The sequence below is a fragment of the Physcomitrium patens genome, chromosome 13 (genome assembly GCF_059467195.1).
Source record: "Physcomitrium patens ecotype Gransden chromosome 13, ASM5946719v1, whole genome shotgun sequence".
In the NCBI taxonomy this organism is placed as follows: domain Eukaryota; kingdom Viridiplantae; phylum Streptophyta; class Bryopsida; order Funariales; family Funariaceae; genus Physcomitrium; species Physcomitrium patens.
Window position 1 is genome coordinate 17,569,051 of NC_143422.1, and position 16,820 is coordinate 17,585,870.

The window sequence follows — 16,820 nt, forward strand, 5'->3', positions numbered from 1 at the left end:
TCATATGCTAAAAATAAGTGAATTCAGTCCTTTTAATTCAACTAGACCTAAACGACAATTTAAACTCATGTTGGAGTACGTTAAGCATATTCAAAGCAAATTGTTTTCTAAAAATTAAAAACCTTTTTTTTTTTTTTTTTATCTTCACCACCATAAAGACCATTAAACTAACATAGTATATCCATCTTTAGATACAACATTCCTAGAAGCTATAGAATACCAATTTGCAAATAATAGCAAGCTAAAACCAATTTAAGTTTAATTCAAGTTCTATATCATTTAAAAGTTTTACAATTATATCACCATGTCTTTCTATGTTATAAGATATGGTGTCATCATCTAAATACACAAGCTATTGAGTGTCATTTTTTGTATAAAATTATAAAAAATTGCAACCAGTTCAAGTAAAGCTTATATCAACTTCTATCTTTATTTTCACATAATTGGCAATTTAATGCATACCATTGTTATCTCTCAACTAGATTGTGCCTACACTGTGAATAATTTGGAAAAACATCTATCATGCCTAAATTTATTACATATTCAAACATTAAAATACACTATGCAATTTATCAAATGCACACTTTTCTATCAAAGGTACAGTTCTATTTAAAAGGGTGATAATGATGGTCCAGTCCCTTGAGGAAAGCCATTCACCCAAAATCACCATGTCGGTAGCATTCCGCGACAACAGGAAACTCATGCACCTCTTCACCTGATTCCGAATCAAATTTCAAAGAATGTGAGCTGTTCAAACTCTGAAGTCTTCTCCAGTATTAAACATACAAAAAGGACTCTGAGATTTCGCCCTGTGAAGAGTGTAAACAAAAGAAATTCCAAAACCCCTTCAATCAAGATGCGTTTTTTCACACCTTTCACTTCGGGATGTTGCGAAGCAGCAAAAAAAATTATCACCCACAATTGCAAACTTCGGGTTTGCACATGCAGTTCATTTGGTTACTCATTTCTTTCACAGAATAGAGGAAGATCAACCACGAAACTTTGCTGCATGGTGATTAATTTTCAAGTTAAAAACCCAAATGCACTTCCAACCAGAGTTCGTACTTTTTTTTTTAATTGAATGAGTTCTGTTTAGTATAAAAGGAATTGTGTATTAGGAATTCAAAAGGTTGTTTAGTTTTATTATTATTTTTAAAACAAAATGTAATAAAATTTAAAAGAAGCACATTGTAGAAATCAGAACAAGTCACGTCAGTACAAGTTAGTCATCATCTAATCAAGGAAGATTTTAAAAAACTAACCAAATTGAGATAAAAATTGAATTTGCATTATTATGACAAACTTAAATTTTACTAACATGGTGTTTTTAATTTAAATATACTAACAACTAACCTCTTAGGAAGGATATTGTTGACTTGGAGACGGTTTTATTAGGCCAAATAACTTTGTCATAATATTGCTACATTGTTATGTAGTAATATTGCAATGCTAATAGTTCAACACTTAAATTCTAGTAGAAACACACATGTCTATTAGTGTTTATTTTATCCCAAAGTTGATTTTTTCAAAAACCAAAAAAAAATAAGTTCATTGTATTGTACTAAAAAATTTGTATAACATCCAATTTTGTGATTTATAAAAATCATGGCATGTGTGCCTATAAAGAATGACTTTTATCTGAAATCATGATTTGAATAAATATAAGTGAGTGCTTTTTTAATTCTGAACCTAGAATATACAAAAATAGTAAATTTCAACATATATATATTATAATTATTAACTATATGAATTATTTTTGATTTTTTCAATAATGAAATAAAGCATTGAAAAAGCCAAAAATCAATATAAAAAGCCGATTCCAAAATTTGTTAGTCTATCTCTGTTTGCTGAAATTTTAAATTACCAAACATATCAGAAGTCAAGCTTACATAAATCACATTTTATTTTGTATCATCAGTCACATAATATGATCGTATCATTGTGTCAAAAACTGTACTAAATTAAACCCAAAGATCATTGTGTGAAATTAACCAAGGGAATAATTCATTAAGAGGAGGAAATAGGGTGTAAATATGGATTAACCAATGAAAGTGTGCAGAAAGATAGTGTGTGTGTGTGCACATACACATACACAAATGTATATATATATATATATATATATATAATTGATTGAAATTAAGTGTAATGGTGTTGTCTTACATAGAGTGGCTAACTTGAATGAAAGGTTAAGAACATGTTATATTCAAAAAGAAGATCTATGAAGGAAAGTTAACTGGGCATAGGAATTTCAAAGGGGAGGTCAGCATTGTAATGGCCAGAATTCAACGAGTAGAGCCGAATGACCCAAATCAGATGTGAATCATCCAAAGAAAGAGCGAATAAATGACGAGCAGACGTGGCTTACCAGCTCATCGTCACATCCCACCTCGAGCCGACACGTAACCATGCACATGTCATTAAGGGCCACCTCGACAGGTAGAAGGACCCACCAACATGCGGGGGGACCAGCCAGAGAAAGCGATGTACGGAGTGAGTTATCCACCCATCCATCCTTACATTAATACGTTCATCCATGGGGCCTCCACTTGCCAGCCCGTTTGCGGTGGGGCCCAATTCAGGAGCAATTCAGACAGTCGGCGTCTTAGTGTCGTGGTGTGGTGGTCGTTTGTACTCTGTTATGGTGTGTAGGAATGTTGAGTTTTTTTGTTTGTTCATGAATTGTGAAGCTTGTTGTCCGTTATGTTAGATTTTCCGAACGTGCCCTGATATGTCGGGCGATCCAGAGTGAGGATTCTAGCGTAAATGGAGCTTATTTCACGAGAATGGCTTATTTCTTCGGTTTGGTTCACAGAGGTATAGAGGTTTTCAATGCACACTCTGTTCTTGGTGCAAGTTGAGTAGTCATCCTGGTTTTGTATCCCTTTGGGTGCGGAGGGAAATAGGCGATTAGTTGATACTTACAACGAGAGGTTAGAGAAGCAGGATGGATCAAGTCTCATTCTGCGCTAGTCAATTATCTGGCATCACATCTCCAAAGCTCGGCATGCTCGCACCAGGTTAGTCATTTTGCTTGTTCAAATTTCAGCCGTGGTCCTTTTCATAATTCTTTTCAAATTACCTGTCCCTGGACTGATTCGTGGTGGTATGGTAGGGGAGGGTGTAAGGGTCTGGGCTCTAGGCCTGCTCGCCACTTTAAAGGTTTTGGGAAACGACGCTGGTGGATTCTACTCCTTCTCTGAGGTTGTAGTGTATCCCGGCCAAGAAGCATTAAGCCATGTGCACGCCCTGAAGGATGAAATGTGGTACATGCTGGAAGGAGAGCTCATCTGGAATCTCGGTGGCCGTGAATCCCTCGGCCGTCAGGGCTCGTTCATACATCTTCCCAGGTTTGTTCCGCACTCGTTCATGAATAGAGGACTTGCACCTGCGAGGATGGTTCTCGTGCATGTCCCTGGGGGTTTCGAGCAGTGGTACCTTGAAGTTGGAATAACAGTCCATGACTCTTCACAATTGCCTCCCAATGTCACCAGCGATGAACTCATGGAAACCCTGCAAAGATGCAAGGGATATGGCGTCAAGTGCCTCCACTTGGGAGACGATTAGGAGTTTCGAGGCATAGGTTTGCAGCAGGAAGAATTGAGTTCTGTTTGGATTTTTTTTTTTCCTTCTCCCGTGTATAATATTTTTTGTTACCTTCTGTTCTCATTTAAGAATCTTCCCTAAAGTAGCTATAGCCGCCGGGTTGCACGGGAAAGTGAAGAGATTCCTGCAGTGGAGTTCGATCAACGTCTTCCTACGAATTGTCAATTTACACGGTAGAGTTTAGTCATGAACATGGTTGATCAACGCCGACATGTAACCATACAAGACAATTGCACTACAGAGTTGTTGAGTGCTTTTTCAGTAAAAAGTTGAGACATGCATCTATTGCCACATGCAACTTTTTTGCCGATTTCAGGCCAAGCAATTGTGCATGACCCTCTGCAATCACATTCCTCAGACTTGGTTATCTTTCACATGCTTCTTATACATGGTATATGCACGAGGTTAGAAAACTAAGTTAAAAGTTTGCACAACTGTCAAGAATGAAAAAACAAACGAAAATAAAAAACCAGAATACGTAGTTGGTCTCTGCATTGGTCTTCACTCGTATCCACCGGCCAAAGCTCCTCACAAAGAGTCGCAGCTTGAAGTTCGTTTCTGCTCTGTCCTCTTGACTTACTCATCATCTCATTACCAACTGTGACTCGAAAACTGGTCCGCTCATTTGGTCAGATAGCATGCTGACAACTCTAACACTCAACCAACTATAACAAGCGTTTCGAAATATTTTCTGGGTGCTCGGTGTCACAGGAACCATAATATCGCTGTTCGAGAGAGGATGCTTGTAGAACGGAATGCGCCAGTAGAGGTTGATAGCACATGGTCCAAATGCGGTCACCATGATTGGTCCCCTCTAGTGCTGGAAATCACGGAAGCTGGTGTACAATTGCTATTCGTGCACACCGACATCCATTGTTGACGAAAACTCAAACGAAAAAAACATGGTCAGCGACAGTCTTCATGAGGACTATTTCGACTCCAGGGCCAACAACTTCAAGTGATAGCACATAAAGCAAGGATTCCAAACCAAGACATTCATCCACTCCCGAACCTGTTTCTTTTAGGTCTGGGGCAGGCGTGGGTAGAACCTCTTGATCGCTACTCTTGGAGTTACTCGTGTCCACTTTCGCTGCTCAGGTCTGTAGCAGTTTCTCTTCCCCAGCTCCACTTCCCTTCAGACTTCAATCATGGTGATGTTGCCCTCGCTTTCCCCATGCCTGTTCTGTGCTTCAATGTTCTTGTCAAGGTGTATTGCGTGGTTTGCCTCAAGTCTTTTGGTGAAGTAGGACTTCAGGACGACAGCTGGGTTGTCGGAAATTAGGGTTTCAAGGCTAAGTGTTGCTTTGACGGTTGAGTTACTTGATCAGTAGTTATTCTGATCTGTGTCCTCGTCCATGTGTCGCTCAGGCTCCTAAGAGGGGTACTCTTAAGACTCCGGTCGCAGCCCCCGCCCAAAAGAAACAGGTAAGACATCAATCGAGGCTCCGATTAGGGTTTAAAAGATTAATTAGCCAAGATTGGGCTTTGATATAATAATCTGAACGTTTCTTTTCTTCCTGGTTGCTGACTATGTAAAAGTTAATACTGTATGATGATTGGAGCAGGCTCCAGTGAAGACTGTGAACCCTCTGTTCGAGAAGAGGCCGAAGCAGTTTGGTATTGGAGGAGCTCTCCCGCCCAAGCGGGACCTCCACCGGTTCGTGAAATGGCCCAAGTACGTGCGCATTCAGCGCCAGCGACGTGTTTTGAACCAGCGTTTGAAAGTCCCTCCGGCTCTGAACCAGTTCACGAAGACTCTGGACAAGAATCTTGGTAGGTCGCTGTTGTCGAACTGGAGGGTTGTAATGTTGTGGGGTGGATTGTCGATAGGTCTGTTGTAGTGGCAATGTGAGAGAGGTGTTGAAGCGACTGTGGTGGATGAATGCAGCCACGAGCTTGTTCAAGTTGTTGTTGAAGTACCGACCTGAGGACAAGGCGGCGAAGAAGGAGCGGCTTCTGAACAAGGCAAAGGCTGAGGCAGAGGGCAAGAGCGTGGAGTCGAAGAAGCCTGTGGTGGTGAAATACGGAATCAACCACATCACGTACCTGATCGAGCAGGTGCGGTTGAATGAGCTGCAATGGATGTGTGGGTTGGATGTGAGACGGGTGCGATGTGGGGGATTGTAAGCGGAAGCGGATGTGAGGCATGTGTTGGGAGGGGTACGGTGGGACGGAGTGGGGATTGACTGGGTAAAGGGGTTGGAACAATGCAGAACAAGGCTCAGCTGGTGGTGATCGCTCACGACGTGGACCCGATCGAGCTGGTAGTGTGGCTGCCGGCACTTTGCCGGAAGATGGGCGTGCCGTACTGCATCGTGAAGGGGAAGTCGCGGTTGGGACAGGTGAAGTGACGAGAGTGGAGTGGGCAATGTGGATGGATAGAGTGGAGAGTGATGGAGGAGGATGAGTAGGGTGATGTAATGCAGGAAGCGGAGCGTGTGTGGCAAGTGAGTGGATTTCTGAAGGAGAGGGGGTTGTGGTGTGTGAACAGATTGTGCACGCGAAGACTGCAACAGCGTTGTGTTTGACAGCGGTGAAAAACGAGGACAAGCACGAGTTTTCGAAGATCATCGAAGCAGTGAAGGTGCGTGTGGAAAGAATGTTATGCTTAGCAGTTTTGGAGGTGGCGGTGGTTGTAAAGATTGTAGTGGTGGTGTTTTGAACATGGGGTCAGAGGAGAATTGGTTGGACGTGTGGAAAGAGTAGTGGTTTCATTTAGAGAATGAGATGGTGTATTTGGGGTTGAGGTCGAGAATGCGAGGGTGAGTGTGGCTGAAAATGGGGTTGATGGACGCAGGCGAACTTCAATGAGAAGTACGACGAGCATAGAAGGCATTGGGGCGGTGGCATCATGGGTGTCAAGTCACAGGCCAAGACGAAGATCAGAGAGCGAATTCTTGCCAAGGAGGCAGCTCAGAGAGCAACTTAAGTTACATGGCAGCGGCCTGTGTAGTTTTTTTGATATGGAATATTGTGTTCTTCATGTGAAGAATTTTGTTAATATACCATATCGAATCTCAGATTCATCCGTTTCGGGCCATGAACTGTGTGAGCTCCTGTGTGAAGCTGATGAATTTCTGCTTTGGATTCAGACAAATACTCCGAAGTTCCGTTTAGTCTTCCGCAAATGCCAAATTCATATTGATTTCAAACTCCAGCGGGCTTGTGTTTCGTCTCCATGGTCACCACCAATCTAGGACCACTCACTTCTGGAGTAAATGAAATTTATTACTATCGGACTTTTACAGGAATTTGGACAGTTGACAACGAGAGAAACATATATCGGCATCTCGACTTCTTGGAGTCATTTTTTAGTAACACACTTCTGCATTTAATAACTAGTCACACAAACACAGTTGACCTGTACAGAGTCATGCTTTTTGGTTACGTACGTATCGGAAGCGAGGACTCTACGTGGGAGTGGAATACTGACGAACTAACCACAGAATGCGTACAAGAACTTTCTTTAATCACAATTCTTCTTTGCTACATCGCACACTGAAACACTTAGTGGATTTTGAGTTTGGTCATGTAACTCTTACAATCTACCCCATGAAATTCTGTTATGGACTTGAACAAATCAACTCTCACATGCCATCTTTGCGATTTGTCCCTCACATCTCTTATTGCGACATTTTTCCAAAACAATTGTAGATATTTAAGAAACACCTTCTTACAACCTAGTTATAAACTGATATTTCTGAATGATTTATTTACATGCAGAATCTCTTTTCAAAATTTTCACATGTGATTATTAGGCTTCTTAAAAATCAGGGTCCGTCTTAAGACTTATTTATTATTTTTATTACTATTATTATGTATATGAGTGAAGTTAGTCAATTATTATGTTGTGCATAATCAATGTGGATTAGAATTTTTCTTGAAAGAAATGTTTTTAACGCCTAGTTTTAAATTTCTGTGACACAATTTTTTTTAAGTATATTTAGGGGACTTATATTTCCATCCATCAGTGTTGCATCCACCGCATTTTATTTAAGAATAAAATATATTCTCGAAGCATTTTTCTTAAATTAACAAAAGCCCAAAAAGTAACAGTTTGAAACATTTATAGCTGTATGGTAGGTTACGTATCCAATCAGTGCTATTCAAATGACATAACTAGACTTACTTTGTTAAGCTACAATTAGTTTGATACACCACTGAGACTATAGTTACACAACCAGCTTTCAATGGAATAATAAGATTATATTAAAGCACCTTCAAAAATGATTTCATGGGGCTTGGCACTTGGGTGTTGCTGATGCACTTACTGTGCACAAGAGACTCCCGTTTCATCAGTACTCTCACGCATTCAAAAAGCTCAACTTAGGCAGCTTCTGCACAAGATTCTTTCACCAGCCTCACCAGAACTTGAATCCGTGATTGAATACGTTCATGGGCAACAGCAGGAGGTAGATGGATCTGCAGAGGGAGCCCGCCTGGCAGCACCTTAACTCTCGAGTTATTGCCGCTACAGTTATTGAAGCATTATTGAAGCACCACCATATTGGTCCGTCGGGAAGCAGAAACTTTTATTCCAGCAAAATAATCCCAACTGCCAGTGTCACGGGCGTGCAGTGGCATGGTTGTTCAACACCCCCAGCCCTTATTACCATCGTTATCCTCTACATATGATACTTGTCTAAGTACTCGATACTTCGTTACACGACATTGACAAGTAGGAATCTGCCTTATGTGTCATGACTCACTTATTGATGTCAGCCGAAGTCAACTGACAGTGTTATGCGATCAGAGGGGTCGGTTCACGTGCCCCATGATATTAACAAGCGTGGAGACCCTCACACAACCAAACGAAGGATGAGGGCTTAGTAGATGCGGTGGCACTTCGCGGGCAGCAGATCACTGCGTAGTGCTATTGGTGTCCTCGGGAATCACTTCCCTACGACGTTTGGAACGCTGACAAAAATAGCTACAAGTTCGTAGCTTTTAAGACCAAGGATCATACAAAATTTTTGCTGATACATCAGTTTCTTGTGAAAAGTTTCGATTCGTTGCAAATGATCACTTCGTCGAAAGTATCGTGGGCATCACATAGTATCATGTCAATCACATAGGACCCCATGACTGGGAGCAGGAGGGAAGAATGGCCACACACACTTCTGTTTCCACCAACATGCAAGGAAAAGGTTTTCATACCAACATGCAAATGTAAGCACTTATTACATGCGATAAAACTAAGAACGGATGTTCCTACGTTGTGCTGATCTGCCAAATACGTTGTGCAGGTAAGAAGGCTGTCCATGCCAACAATGTTGATATAATTTTTTACTGAGGTTTAAGAACAGAACCCCAAACAGTAACGAAAATAAGTTTAATGAAAAAAACAGAAAAGAGTTCAGAACTTTTCTGGTTCAATGAATCAGGGGCAACCTCATTATAAAATGAATAACAAGAGGCCCAGAATCATGAGGATACAGACCAAGCATCAAGGTAATTAATTCTGTACTATGCAAACTCAGCTAGATTTCACACACCCACGCCACAGCCTCTGAATTGCTAATACCACCAAGGCATTCTGGTGCCTAAAGAATGGCTCACTCCTTCTTAGCGGCGTTCTCTTTGGCTTGACCCCTGCGTCGGATGTTAAGATTGTTGCTGAGGAGAATGGAGTCCATGATGGGCTCTGGGATGAGGGTAATGATGAACCACATCACGGACTGCACCCAGTAGGGGGTGATGACAGGCTCATATCCAATACATGCGATAGCAAGCTTGGCATAATAATCGGCGGCGGGAGATGTGAACGAGGGTCTGGTCTTGGACATCTTCGTTGCAACGTAGAGGGGAATCTGCAACATTTCCCAAAACTATGAGAACAATCTGAAGCTGAAAACTGCACATCTACAGACAGCTTTAAAAATCAACATGTTTCCGTACAAAAAGGGAGATGAAAAGATGCTCCACGAAGGTGGCTTCCGAAAAAGGGAGATCGTATGAACCTGGCACTGAACGTCAATGCCACTGTGCTTGTACTCCACATAGAGCGACCGTGACAACTGCTCCACATAACTGAGTCCACCAATTGAAACCAGTGTCACACGATCAGCGCCATTACAGGTATTGGCTCAATACTAGCCGAAGGAATTCTACCATTAAAAAGAAATCGAAAAAAGCTGACGTGACACCAGCAGAAGAGGAGCGACGTAGAAGGTACCAGAGGAATGTACTCACCCCTTGGCGCCAGCGTACACTGCATAAAGGGGATAAGAAGGTAGGATGCCCACAGCACCAGATCCAACATTGATAATTGCTCCTCTTTTGGACTTCAACATGGAAGGTAGGTAGAGATGAATCATCTTAGTGGTGACCTCGCAGTTCAAGCGGAGCAAGCTCTTCTCCAGTCCTGCGTCAACCTCGTGCATGAAGCGTGCATATGGGTACGAAATCCCAACGTTGTTTACCAGTATACCTATTTGAATGTCGCTGGTAGATTGGGCGATCTTTGCAAGCCCAGCATTAAGGTCATCGTCCATGAAGTCGACAATTACAGACCGCACCTGGATTACCCGGTTTCACATATCAATTTGAGGCCTACTTACTGATATCATGTCCTTGAAACAACCTGAAGAGGTTCGGAATCATAACAAACAGAAACTCAGTAGGAAACTTTACCTCAGCACGACTCTTGCTCGTGATTTCCTTCGTTACATCCTCCAGCTTCGAGGCTGACCGGCCCACAAGAACAACATTGATACCCTTGCGTGCTAGCTGGATGGCCATTGCTCGCCCGATACCGTCAGTAGCTCCAGTAACTAGTCCCCACTCTCCATATCTGCATTATCCAGGCGAATTTCTAAACTCACAAGGTACCAAAGAAAATGTTGCTGCTCATTGAAATAACATGCACAAGCAAGGTACATTAGCACTGCCCTTGTTCAAAAAGGGGATACCCTACAATACGAAATCGCATCGACCTCAATGCATTGAAACTGTGTGTTCACAAGATGAGCTGAGAAAAAGTTATCAACGATAGGAACGCAAGAAAAGAGCGCCGTTTGCATCACTCCAACAAGTCTCAAGAGAAACGAGAGAGACCTCTGGAGGTTTTTGGCAGGGCGGAGGAAGTAGCTGTAAAACCACAAAACCAGCAAGTAGACAAATCGCAAGATGAAAAGGAAACCAATAGCTGCCAGCACCAGCAACATCCTGTCCTGCGCTGCTGATCCTTCCAACATTCCCTTCATCTTCCCTGCGTTCATCGCCGCTCAAACGAGCCAACAAGACCTGCGGTCGCACTGCCCGCCCTCGCAAACCAGACTTTCACCGCCACCCGAAAGACGATAATAAGGCCTAGCCCCAATAGACACCTTCACACTATGAGTCCACACACTGCGTAAACCACGAAGCAATGCACCCACCGCAGCAGGGGGCGGGGAGGGGCATGTGGGGAAAGAGCCCCAGGGTGAAAGGCGGCACCTTTGGGCTGAGGGTGGGGCGACCCGGTTGCAAGAAACAGAAAGAAAACGAAACGAAACGAGCGATACGAAAGAAGGAAGCGGGAGGGAAAGGCGAAGGGGAAGGACAGGGCAGGGCACGACAGGGGGAAGGGGGAAGGGGGGGGGGGGGGGGGGTGGGCAGGGCTTCTCCGTGGACGACCACCGGGCGGGCTTTGAATATCCCTCGTCTCCTGGTCTCACTCCGGGGCACGTTGCATTCAATTCAATGGTGCTCATGAATGTGGCACTGGCACGGTTGGTGTTTGGTTTTACTGCAGCCCTGCAACCCTAAACTGGAGCAAGACTAGCGGGTGCGGGGGATGGAGGGCGAGACGCACAGCCAGACAGATACGCAGACAGACAGAGAAGTGCAGGATCTCATTCATTTACGCCAGAAAAGAGTGCGAGACGGGCTCACACCGGAGCGGGCACAACGAGGCCAACCCAGCCCAGCCCTGGGGGAGGAGAGGAGAGTCTGCTCCCCTCCCCGCCTTTGGGATCTCCGCTGGGATTCAACGCCCCTGTCGCTCGGTCTTCACACAAGGGTTTGTCCTTCGGGCTTTGCACCCGTGCCCCTGCCATCTCGTTTGGAATATTCCTAACTTCCATTCGCTTATGTTGGAGATTGCGCTCTCAATTGGCTTCCCCCCTTGTAGTCGATGACTTGTTCAGGACTGCATTGCTAAATCTGCTGGCCAACACTGTCCTGGTGGAGCATTATACAAGTTGAATACAGCGAGAATTGTGTGCACAACTGGATTTCTTTCAGTACAGTGTTGCACTTTCGACTGAAATTACCCATGTTTGCATGGTACTTGTTGCAGATATTGGAGGCAATGGTGATGTTAGCAGAGAATCGGAAATGAACAGATTGCCATAGCAAGTTTATAAAATCCGTCAATTGCTTTTGGGTCATTGCATACCGGTTCCCCTGGGAGTGGGTTGGCTTCTTTGTAATATACTACTCTTAAACCAGGTTTTTAATCTGATAGACCTCGTTAACATAGTGAATTATACGCGCCGCCGCCTTGTTCTCTCCGGTTACTAACGGAATAGATGGATATTGTCGGTTGTTTATTTCGGCATCGTAAGTCCATAATGAACATCAAATCGTATTAAATTTGTGAGCGCGGAGACAGGGCCGAAAGACAAGGTGGTCAATGGAACCAAGTGTTAGATAAGGCATGAAGAGAGGGAGAGAGCAATAGCTCTCACTCTGTACATATGACTCCAGAAATTTCAACACGGCTGCAGAAGCAGCAGCATCGTTAGAACAAGTTAGCAGAACGTCTTCAACTCGTAATCCTTAGTACAAACCTGTTGTGCAAGATACTGGACCTAAAGTGTGGCTAAAATGTCATTCTTTCAAGCAAGAGTTTGTGCATTAGTTTGTGAATGGCACAATCTGCTCGCAGGAAGGTATGGGTCTACATCAAAAACAGTTTCCTTTCCCAGAAGCCGGGTCACCAGCATCTCTGCAGTACCAAGAGCCTGCCCCACCCAAAATGAAACAATGAAGCAATTAACTTGACTTTTCCTAAGGAAAAAAAAAATAAAAGCTACGTGTGAAAGACATGTGAAAGAAAACCAGAAAGAAAAAAACAAGAGAGAGAGAGAGATGCATAGAATTCTTACCATACACAGCCCAGAGCCTTCATGACCAGTGGCTAGCATCAGTCTTTCAACCCCAGGCACTGGTCCAACAAGCGGCACACCTCCAAACGCTGCAGCAATTCAAATCTAAGAAAAGCTTCAATTTTTTTTTTAAAAAACCACAATTTACATACTCGAGAATGAAATCGGCACTTTGAGATTGGAATCCCCAGTAAAATCCAGGTGGAAAATAGTTAAAAACTGACCGTAGGGACGAAGTCCAGTCCTTATTGTTTGTTTTTCCAACACGTCTTCAACTGAAATGTCTTTCAATGCGGGGAAATATTCAGACGCTCGACTTAGTATGCCTTCTATAGCTTCGTAATGGTGTGCAGTACTGAAACCAGAGAACTCTCGACTGCTTCCTGCACCAAATCATCATCGAAAGTTTTCAGATCAGACATTAAAACATCCCGAAGGAGAATCAATAAAACCTCAAAACATTGAATGAATTGTACCTAAGAGAAGCCGACCAGACTTGTCCGTTGAGGCTGTCATTGCAACCCGAAAACTGTCGTGTGATATGACAGTCGGGTCAGTCACAAGGGAGGGTGTTGAGACATCTTCTGGTTGAGAGCACTGTGTGCTATGTGCTGTAGTGTAGTTAGCTGTGTATTCAAACTCCATCAAGCCGTGATTGATCTTCAGCGAAGGCAAACCCTCAAGCACAAGCAGATGGCCCTGCTCGAAACGATGCAAGTCTCAAAGTCTAATTTAAGTGGCTTGAAAGAGGAGGAGCGAATGTATACAATCTAGCCAAAATATCACTGAAATATCATGATTGTGATGATGAAATTCACATGCACCTTTCTAGGCTTCACAGGAGGAATCAAAGGGAGCCTCCATTCCTGAGCTGCGCGCGTCAGTATGTTGGGACTCCATGCCCCCGCTGCCACAATGACCGCTTCTCTGCTGCGAAGTTTGTGCCTGGAGGTCTGAACCACCTCGATGGAGCCGTCTGCAGAAGAACTTCGAATCAAATCGAAAGATGACCTTATTAATTTGATAATTCAATCGTGTGCCGTAAACTAGACCATCCATATTTTCAATTCCATGAGAGAGTCTACCGTCTCCAGTTAATTTAAATGGATCTCGTAAAGACGAGAATCACAATATGTAAGATCCCAACAAATTACAATCAATAACTTATATTATCATGATATGACATACCAGCTTGAGTAAAACTTAAATTACCGGTAAAGTTCTTCAACAGGAGAATCAAAAAGTTCCATGTAGCGTCCTTCAACTCGATATGCTAAGTTTCTCTGAAATTTTAAGACATGGAAAACAATAGAGTAAACAAACGTAACATAGCAACATTGAATCGTAGCCACCATCAATTGCATCCATAGGTTCTTAGAATGAGTGGCCCTCGAATGTCATTGCACAACATTTAAATGCTACAGAATTTGAACTCACTTTGCGAAAGAACTCTACAGCCAATGCTGCATCGATTTGACTATCCCCAGGCACAAAAGCAGCACCTCCTTCATGTCCGACTTTAAGTGACGGCTCGATTTTCTGTAATTCAGATGCTGTCAAAAATTCGGCGTCCACCCCTGCAGTGGCCATCGCTCCCACATGCGCTTGTAAACCACGCGCTTCTTCAACTGAGTTTGCCACAAGTAGGCTACCTGTGAAGTACAGGTTAGTGAGTGAGAATCAAACACCCAAAACCCTAAACCTACGTCATATCCACTCTGAAATTTACGATGTATTGGTACACAATCCAATTGCTTAATAGATGTGAGAGAATTAGACCAGTATTCTGCCACCCTATTGCTGACAGAGGATCCGATCCCGCATCTGCTAAATCTGCAACCAGCTGCTCCCACAAAAGCTTGCTGCGATGAGCCAACCCCCACGTCTTGCTCGCTGGATTGCGGTGATTCAGCCATACGTATCCCTGCCCTTTACGTGCACCACATCAACAATCGCCGAACAGAAACCGGCACGCACAAAAAATTACACATCGAACTCACAAAAGCTTATTTCACAAACCATGAAACATCAATGTAACATGTAGCTTCATTTCAGAACTGACGTTAACAGAATTTTGTCAATGTGAAACATTTCCAGAGTGTTTCTGATAATGCTCGAAACAATTTTGATGAGTTGAAAGATCGAGGAAGAAATAATCTTCGATGTACTTAACCAACATATCACTCTGTTCTGCAATGTGTATTAAGTAATGTAACGTACTTCTCCCTATGTTTCTTTCTACCTGTAACAATGGATTTCGGCAATCATCTCCGGCATCAGCCACGGGTTAACTAGGCGAGAAAACACTATCTTTGTCCTCTTTTTTAATAAATCGACTAGAGTCAGTGAGGACAAACTCGAAGAAAACACTCTACTCATCAATGCTGTATGCAATCTGAGCATGCGCGAAGCAGAATTGACGGCTAGGTGCACGAAATAAGGGAAATCCGCTGCAAATCTAGTGTAGAACCTTCTCAACGCGCAATTTCTGGGGAAATTTGGCAGACATCGCCAAACCATGCACCAGAAAGTCGCCAACCAAAATCATATCATTCGTTCAAAAAATTTATGTAATTGAGTCATGCTTGGTTGAAAATGCCGAACACAACCATGGCCAACACTCACCAGCTCCAGTAGCGCCAGCGCACGGCCGCTTCGCATCCACGACAACGACGGAAAACCTGGTCTCCTCCAAAATTCGATTCGCCACAGTCAAACCGATGATCCCCGCCCCAACGACAACCACGTCGAACTCCATCTCCTGGAGAACCGACAAGGTCTGGTGTTGCCGCGCATGACTATCCACAGCGATCGCTACGCTCCTGCGGGCGAATGGTGTGGTGAGGGGAGCAAGACGAGAAGGGGCAGCATGGGCAGAGGAGGAGGATGGCGGAGGAGAAGTGGAAGTGGCGATGAAAGCGTCGAGACATGTCCCGCAACGACACGCTCTGCTCACACAGCGCGGGGGAGCACAGCAGGCGATGGAGGAGGAGGAGGAGGAAGAAGAGGAGATGGAGAAGGCCATGGCCTCAGCAGCCCACACATTCTGTGTGCGAAGTGTAGGTGTGTTCTGTGCATGTCAGTGTGTGGTCTCTCTCACTCTCTATCAGTGGGACTACTGCCCCATAGCCGCCTTAGGGTTCTGTGGGAACCCCGTTCCCTCCTCTCTCTCTCTCTCTCTCTCTTGCTTGCTTTGGTATTGGATTCCAAACTATGGATGATCACTCGATCCTTCTGCACACACACACTCACACACTTACCACTCCATGGCTTTCCAGTGTCTTCATATTCGAAACTCTACCTAATGCTTCCCTTTTATATGTCTATATGCAAAACTTCCTTTTGGACACCCCTGTATTGTCGGTAGTATTTCATAGCTGATGTTTTGAATAGCAACTAGATCATCACTCAAATAAAAATGATCTACATTGGTTACGACATTTTATGTTTTAGTGTGACTAATTTGTATTATAGCTCTTAATCATTGTTATTTCAAATTTGGATATTTTTAATCCAGAATATCTTGAACAAAGATGAGGAAATTTTAAACATTATTAAAACTATATTTGGAACATGGTGTTATATCTATATCTATATATATAGGGAATTGTTAAATGGACGAAGGCATTTATTAAATCAACCCATCCATCCTCATTGGTTGAGGATCCAACTATCTTTTCATTTATTTTCAACCAATACGGATCCCATAGTGGAATTTTTTTGACAATGATTAGGATGGGTGGGTTGATTTAGGAAATGCTTGGGTCAATTTAACAATTTATATACAAAAATATGTATATGTATATAAATGTATACACACACATAGACTAGTTATTATAGGCAAATACACTATTTAGTGCTATTAAATCAATAATTTTATTTCAACCAAAACCAAATGGGACGAGTGAATATAACTTGTGCTGAGTCAATGTTTTGTAATGAATAGTATGATTTGATTCCTAAGAATTGTAACATTTGCAAAAATACATATTAAAAAAAAAAAAAAAAAAAAACTAAAATCCATTCTATTTTGTGAACAATCTGCACTAGAGATTGTTCCAGAAAAAACCTAAACCTAACTGTGAAAGAGAATTTGTGTGTATTTTTTGAAGCTATGCGAACAAC

The 16,820-nt window shown here is 43.0% G+C and overlaps 4 protein-coding genes and 1 long non-coding RNA gene across 7 annotated transcripts; 3 read left to right on the top strand and 2 right to left on the bottom strand.

Moving 5' to 3' along the window:
- Nucleotides 1-2,627: 2,627 nt before the first annotated feature.
- On the top strand, nt 2,628-3,896 carry LOC112290773 (uncharacterized). Its single transcript, XM_024537442.3, has 2 exons — nt 2,628-3,017; nt 3,113-3,896. Exons 1-2 carry the CDS (start codon nt 2,945-2,947, stop codon nt 3,562-3,564), a joined length of 525 nt encoding a protein of 174 aa, XP_024393210.1. The 5' UTR covers nt 2,628-2,944; the 3' UTR covers nt 3,565-3,896.
- An 801-nt stretch (nt 3,897-4,697) lies between these two features.
- LOC112290772 (large ribosomal subunit protein eL8y) lies at nt 4,698-6,643 on the top strand. Its single transcript, XM_024537441.3, has 7 exons — nt 4,698-4,754; nt 4,972-5,028; nt 5,169-5,376; nt 5,492-5,661; nt 5,817-5,945; nt 6,095-6,187; nt 6,401-6,643. Exons 1-7 carry the CDS (start codon nt 4,752-4,754, stop codon nt 6,530-6,532), a joined length of 792 nt encoding a protein of 263 aa, XP_024393209.1. The 5' UTR covers nt 4,698-4,751; the 3' UTR covers nt 6,533-6,643.
- Nucleotides 6,644-8,882: 2,239 nt separating this feature from the next.
- LOC112290473 (very-long-chain 3-oxoacyl-CoA reductase 1) lies at nt 8,883-11,073 on the bottom strand. The gene is made up of 5 exons (XM_024536742.3): nt 10,660-11,073; nt 10,237-10,396; nt 9,796-10,121; nt 9,564-9,633; nt 8,883-9,413 (listed from the first exon to the last, which is right to left on the bottom strand). Exons 1-5 carry the CDS (start codon nt 10,821-10,823, stop codon nt 9,159-9,161), a joined length of 975 nt encoding a protein of 324 aa, XP_024392510.1. The 5' UTR covers nt 10,824-11,073; the 3' UTR covers nt 8,883-9,158.
- Nucleotides 11,074-11,235: 162 nt separating this feature from the next.
- Nucleotides 11,236-12,066, top strand: LOC149987985 (uncharacterized). The gene is made up of 2 exons (XR_016506172.1): nt 11,236-11,605; nt 11,885-12,066. It is a non-coding gene; the product is annotated as an uncharacterized LOC149987985 (long non-coding RNA).
- A 148-nt stretch (nt 12,067-12,214) lies between these two features.
- LOC112290472 (uncharacterized) lies at nt 12,215-15,811 on the bottom strand. Of its 3 annotated transcripts, none has more exons than XM_024536741.3 (9): nt 15,321-15,811; nt 14,475-14,624; nt 14,133-14,347; nt 13,908-13,978; nt 13,520-13,682; nt 13,172-13,394; nt 12,920-13,078; nt 12,696-12,800; nt 12,215-12,551 (listed from the first exon to the last, which is right to left on the bottom strand). In XM_024536741.3, the coding sequence occupies exons 1-8, from the start codon at nt 15,718-15,720 to the stop codon at nt 12,742-12,744; spliced, it is 1,440 nt and encodes a 479-aa protein (XP_024392509.1). In that variant the 5' UTR covers nt 15,721-15,811; the 3' UTR covers nt 12,215-12,551; nt 12,696-12,741. The 3 variants fall into 3 exon arrangements, with proteins under 3 accessions (XP_024392509.1, XP_024392508.1, XP_090111632.1); XM_024536740.3 differs by having other exon boundaries at nt 12,696-12,784; nt 15,321-15,806; XM_090255506.1 differs by having other exon boundaries at nt 12,696-12,784; nt 14,475-14,619; nt 15,321-15,759.
- Nucleotides 15,812-16,820: the final 1,009 nt, after the last annotated feature.

What these genes read in the sequence shown, in the direction of transcription:
- LOC112290773 (XM_024537442.3), top strand. Translation starts at nt 2,945, where the DNA reads ATGGATCAAGTCTCATTCTGCGCTAGTCAATTATCTGGCATCACATCT. An exon ending in GCTCGGCATGCTCGCACCAG is followed by an intron (nt 3,018 to 3,112) that starts GTTAGTCATTTT and finishes GTGGTATGGTAG; the next exon opens with GGGAGGGTGTAAGGGTCTGG.
- LOC112290772 (XM_024537441.3), top strand. An exon ending in TCACGTACCTGATCGAGCAG is followed by an intron (nt 5,662 to 5,816) that starts GTGCGGTTGAAT and finishes GGAACAATGCAG; the next exon opens with AACAAGGCTCAGCTGGTGGT. An exon ending in GGAAGTCGCGGTTGGGACAG is followed by an intron (nt 5,946 to 6,094) that starts GTGAAGTGACGA and finishes GTGTGTGAACAG; the next exon opens with ATTGTGCACGCGAAGACTGC.
- LOC112290473 (XM_024536742.3), bottom strand. Translation starts at nt 10,823, where the DNA reads ATGAACGCAGGGAAGATGAAGGGAATGTTGGAAGGATCAGCAGCGCAG. An exon ending in CCTGCCAAAAACCTCCAGAG is followed by an intron (nt 10,397 to 10,659) that starts GTCTCTCTCGTT and finishes TGGATAATGCAG; the next exon opens with ATATGGAGAGTGGGGACTAG. An exon ending in GTGTACGCTGGCGCCAAGGG is followed by an intron (nt 9,634 to 9,795) that starts GTGAGTACATTC and finishes TGGTGGACTCAG; the next exon opens with TTATGTGGAGCAGTTGTCAC.
- LOC112290472 (XM_024536740.3), bottom strand. Translation starts at nt 15,720, where the DNA reads ATGGCCTTCTCCATCTCCTCTTCTTCCTCCTCCTCCTCCTCCATCGCC. An exon ending in CTGTAGAGTTCTTTCGCAAA is followed by an intron (nt 13,979 to 14,132) that starts GTGAGTTCAAAT and finishes TTAAAATTTCAG; the next exon opens with AGAAACTTAGCATATCGAGT. An exon ending in AAGGCTCTGGGCTGTGTATG is followed by an intron (nt 12,552 to 12,695) that starts GTAAGAATTCTA and finishes TGGGTGGGGCAG; the next exon opens with GCTCTTGGTACTGCAGAGAT.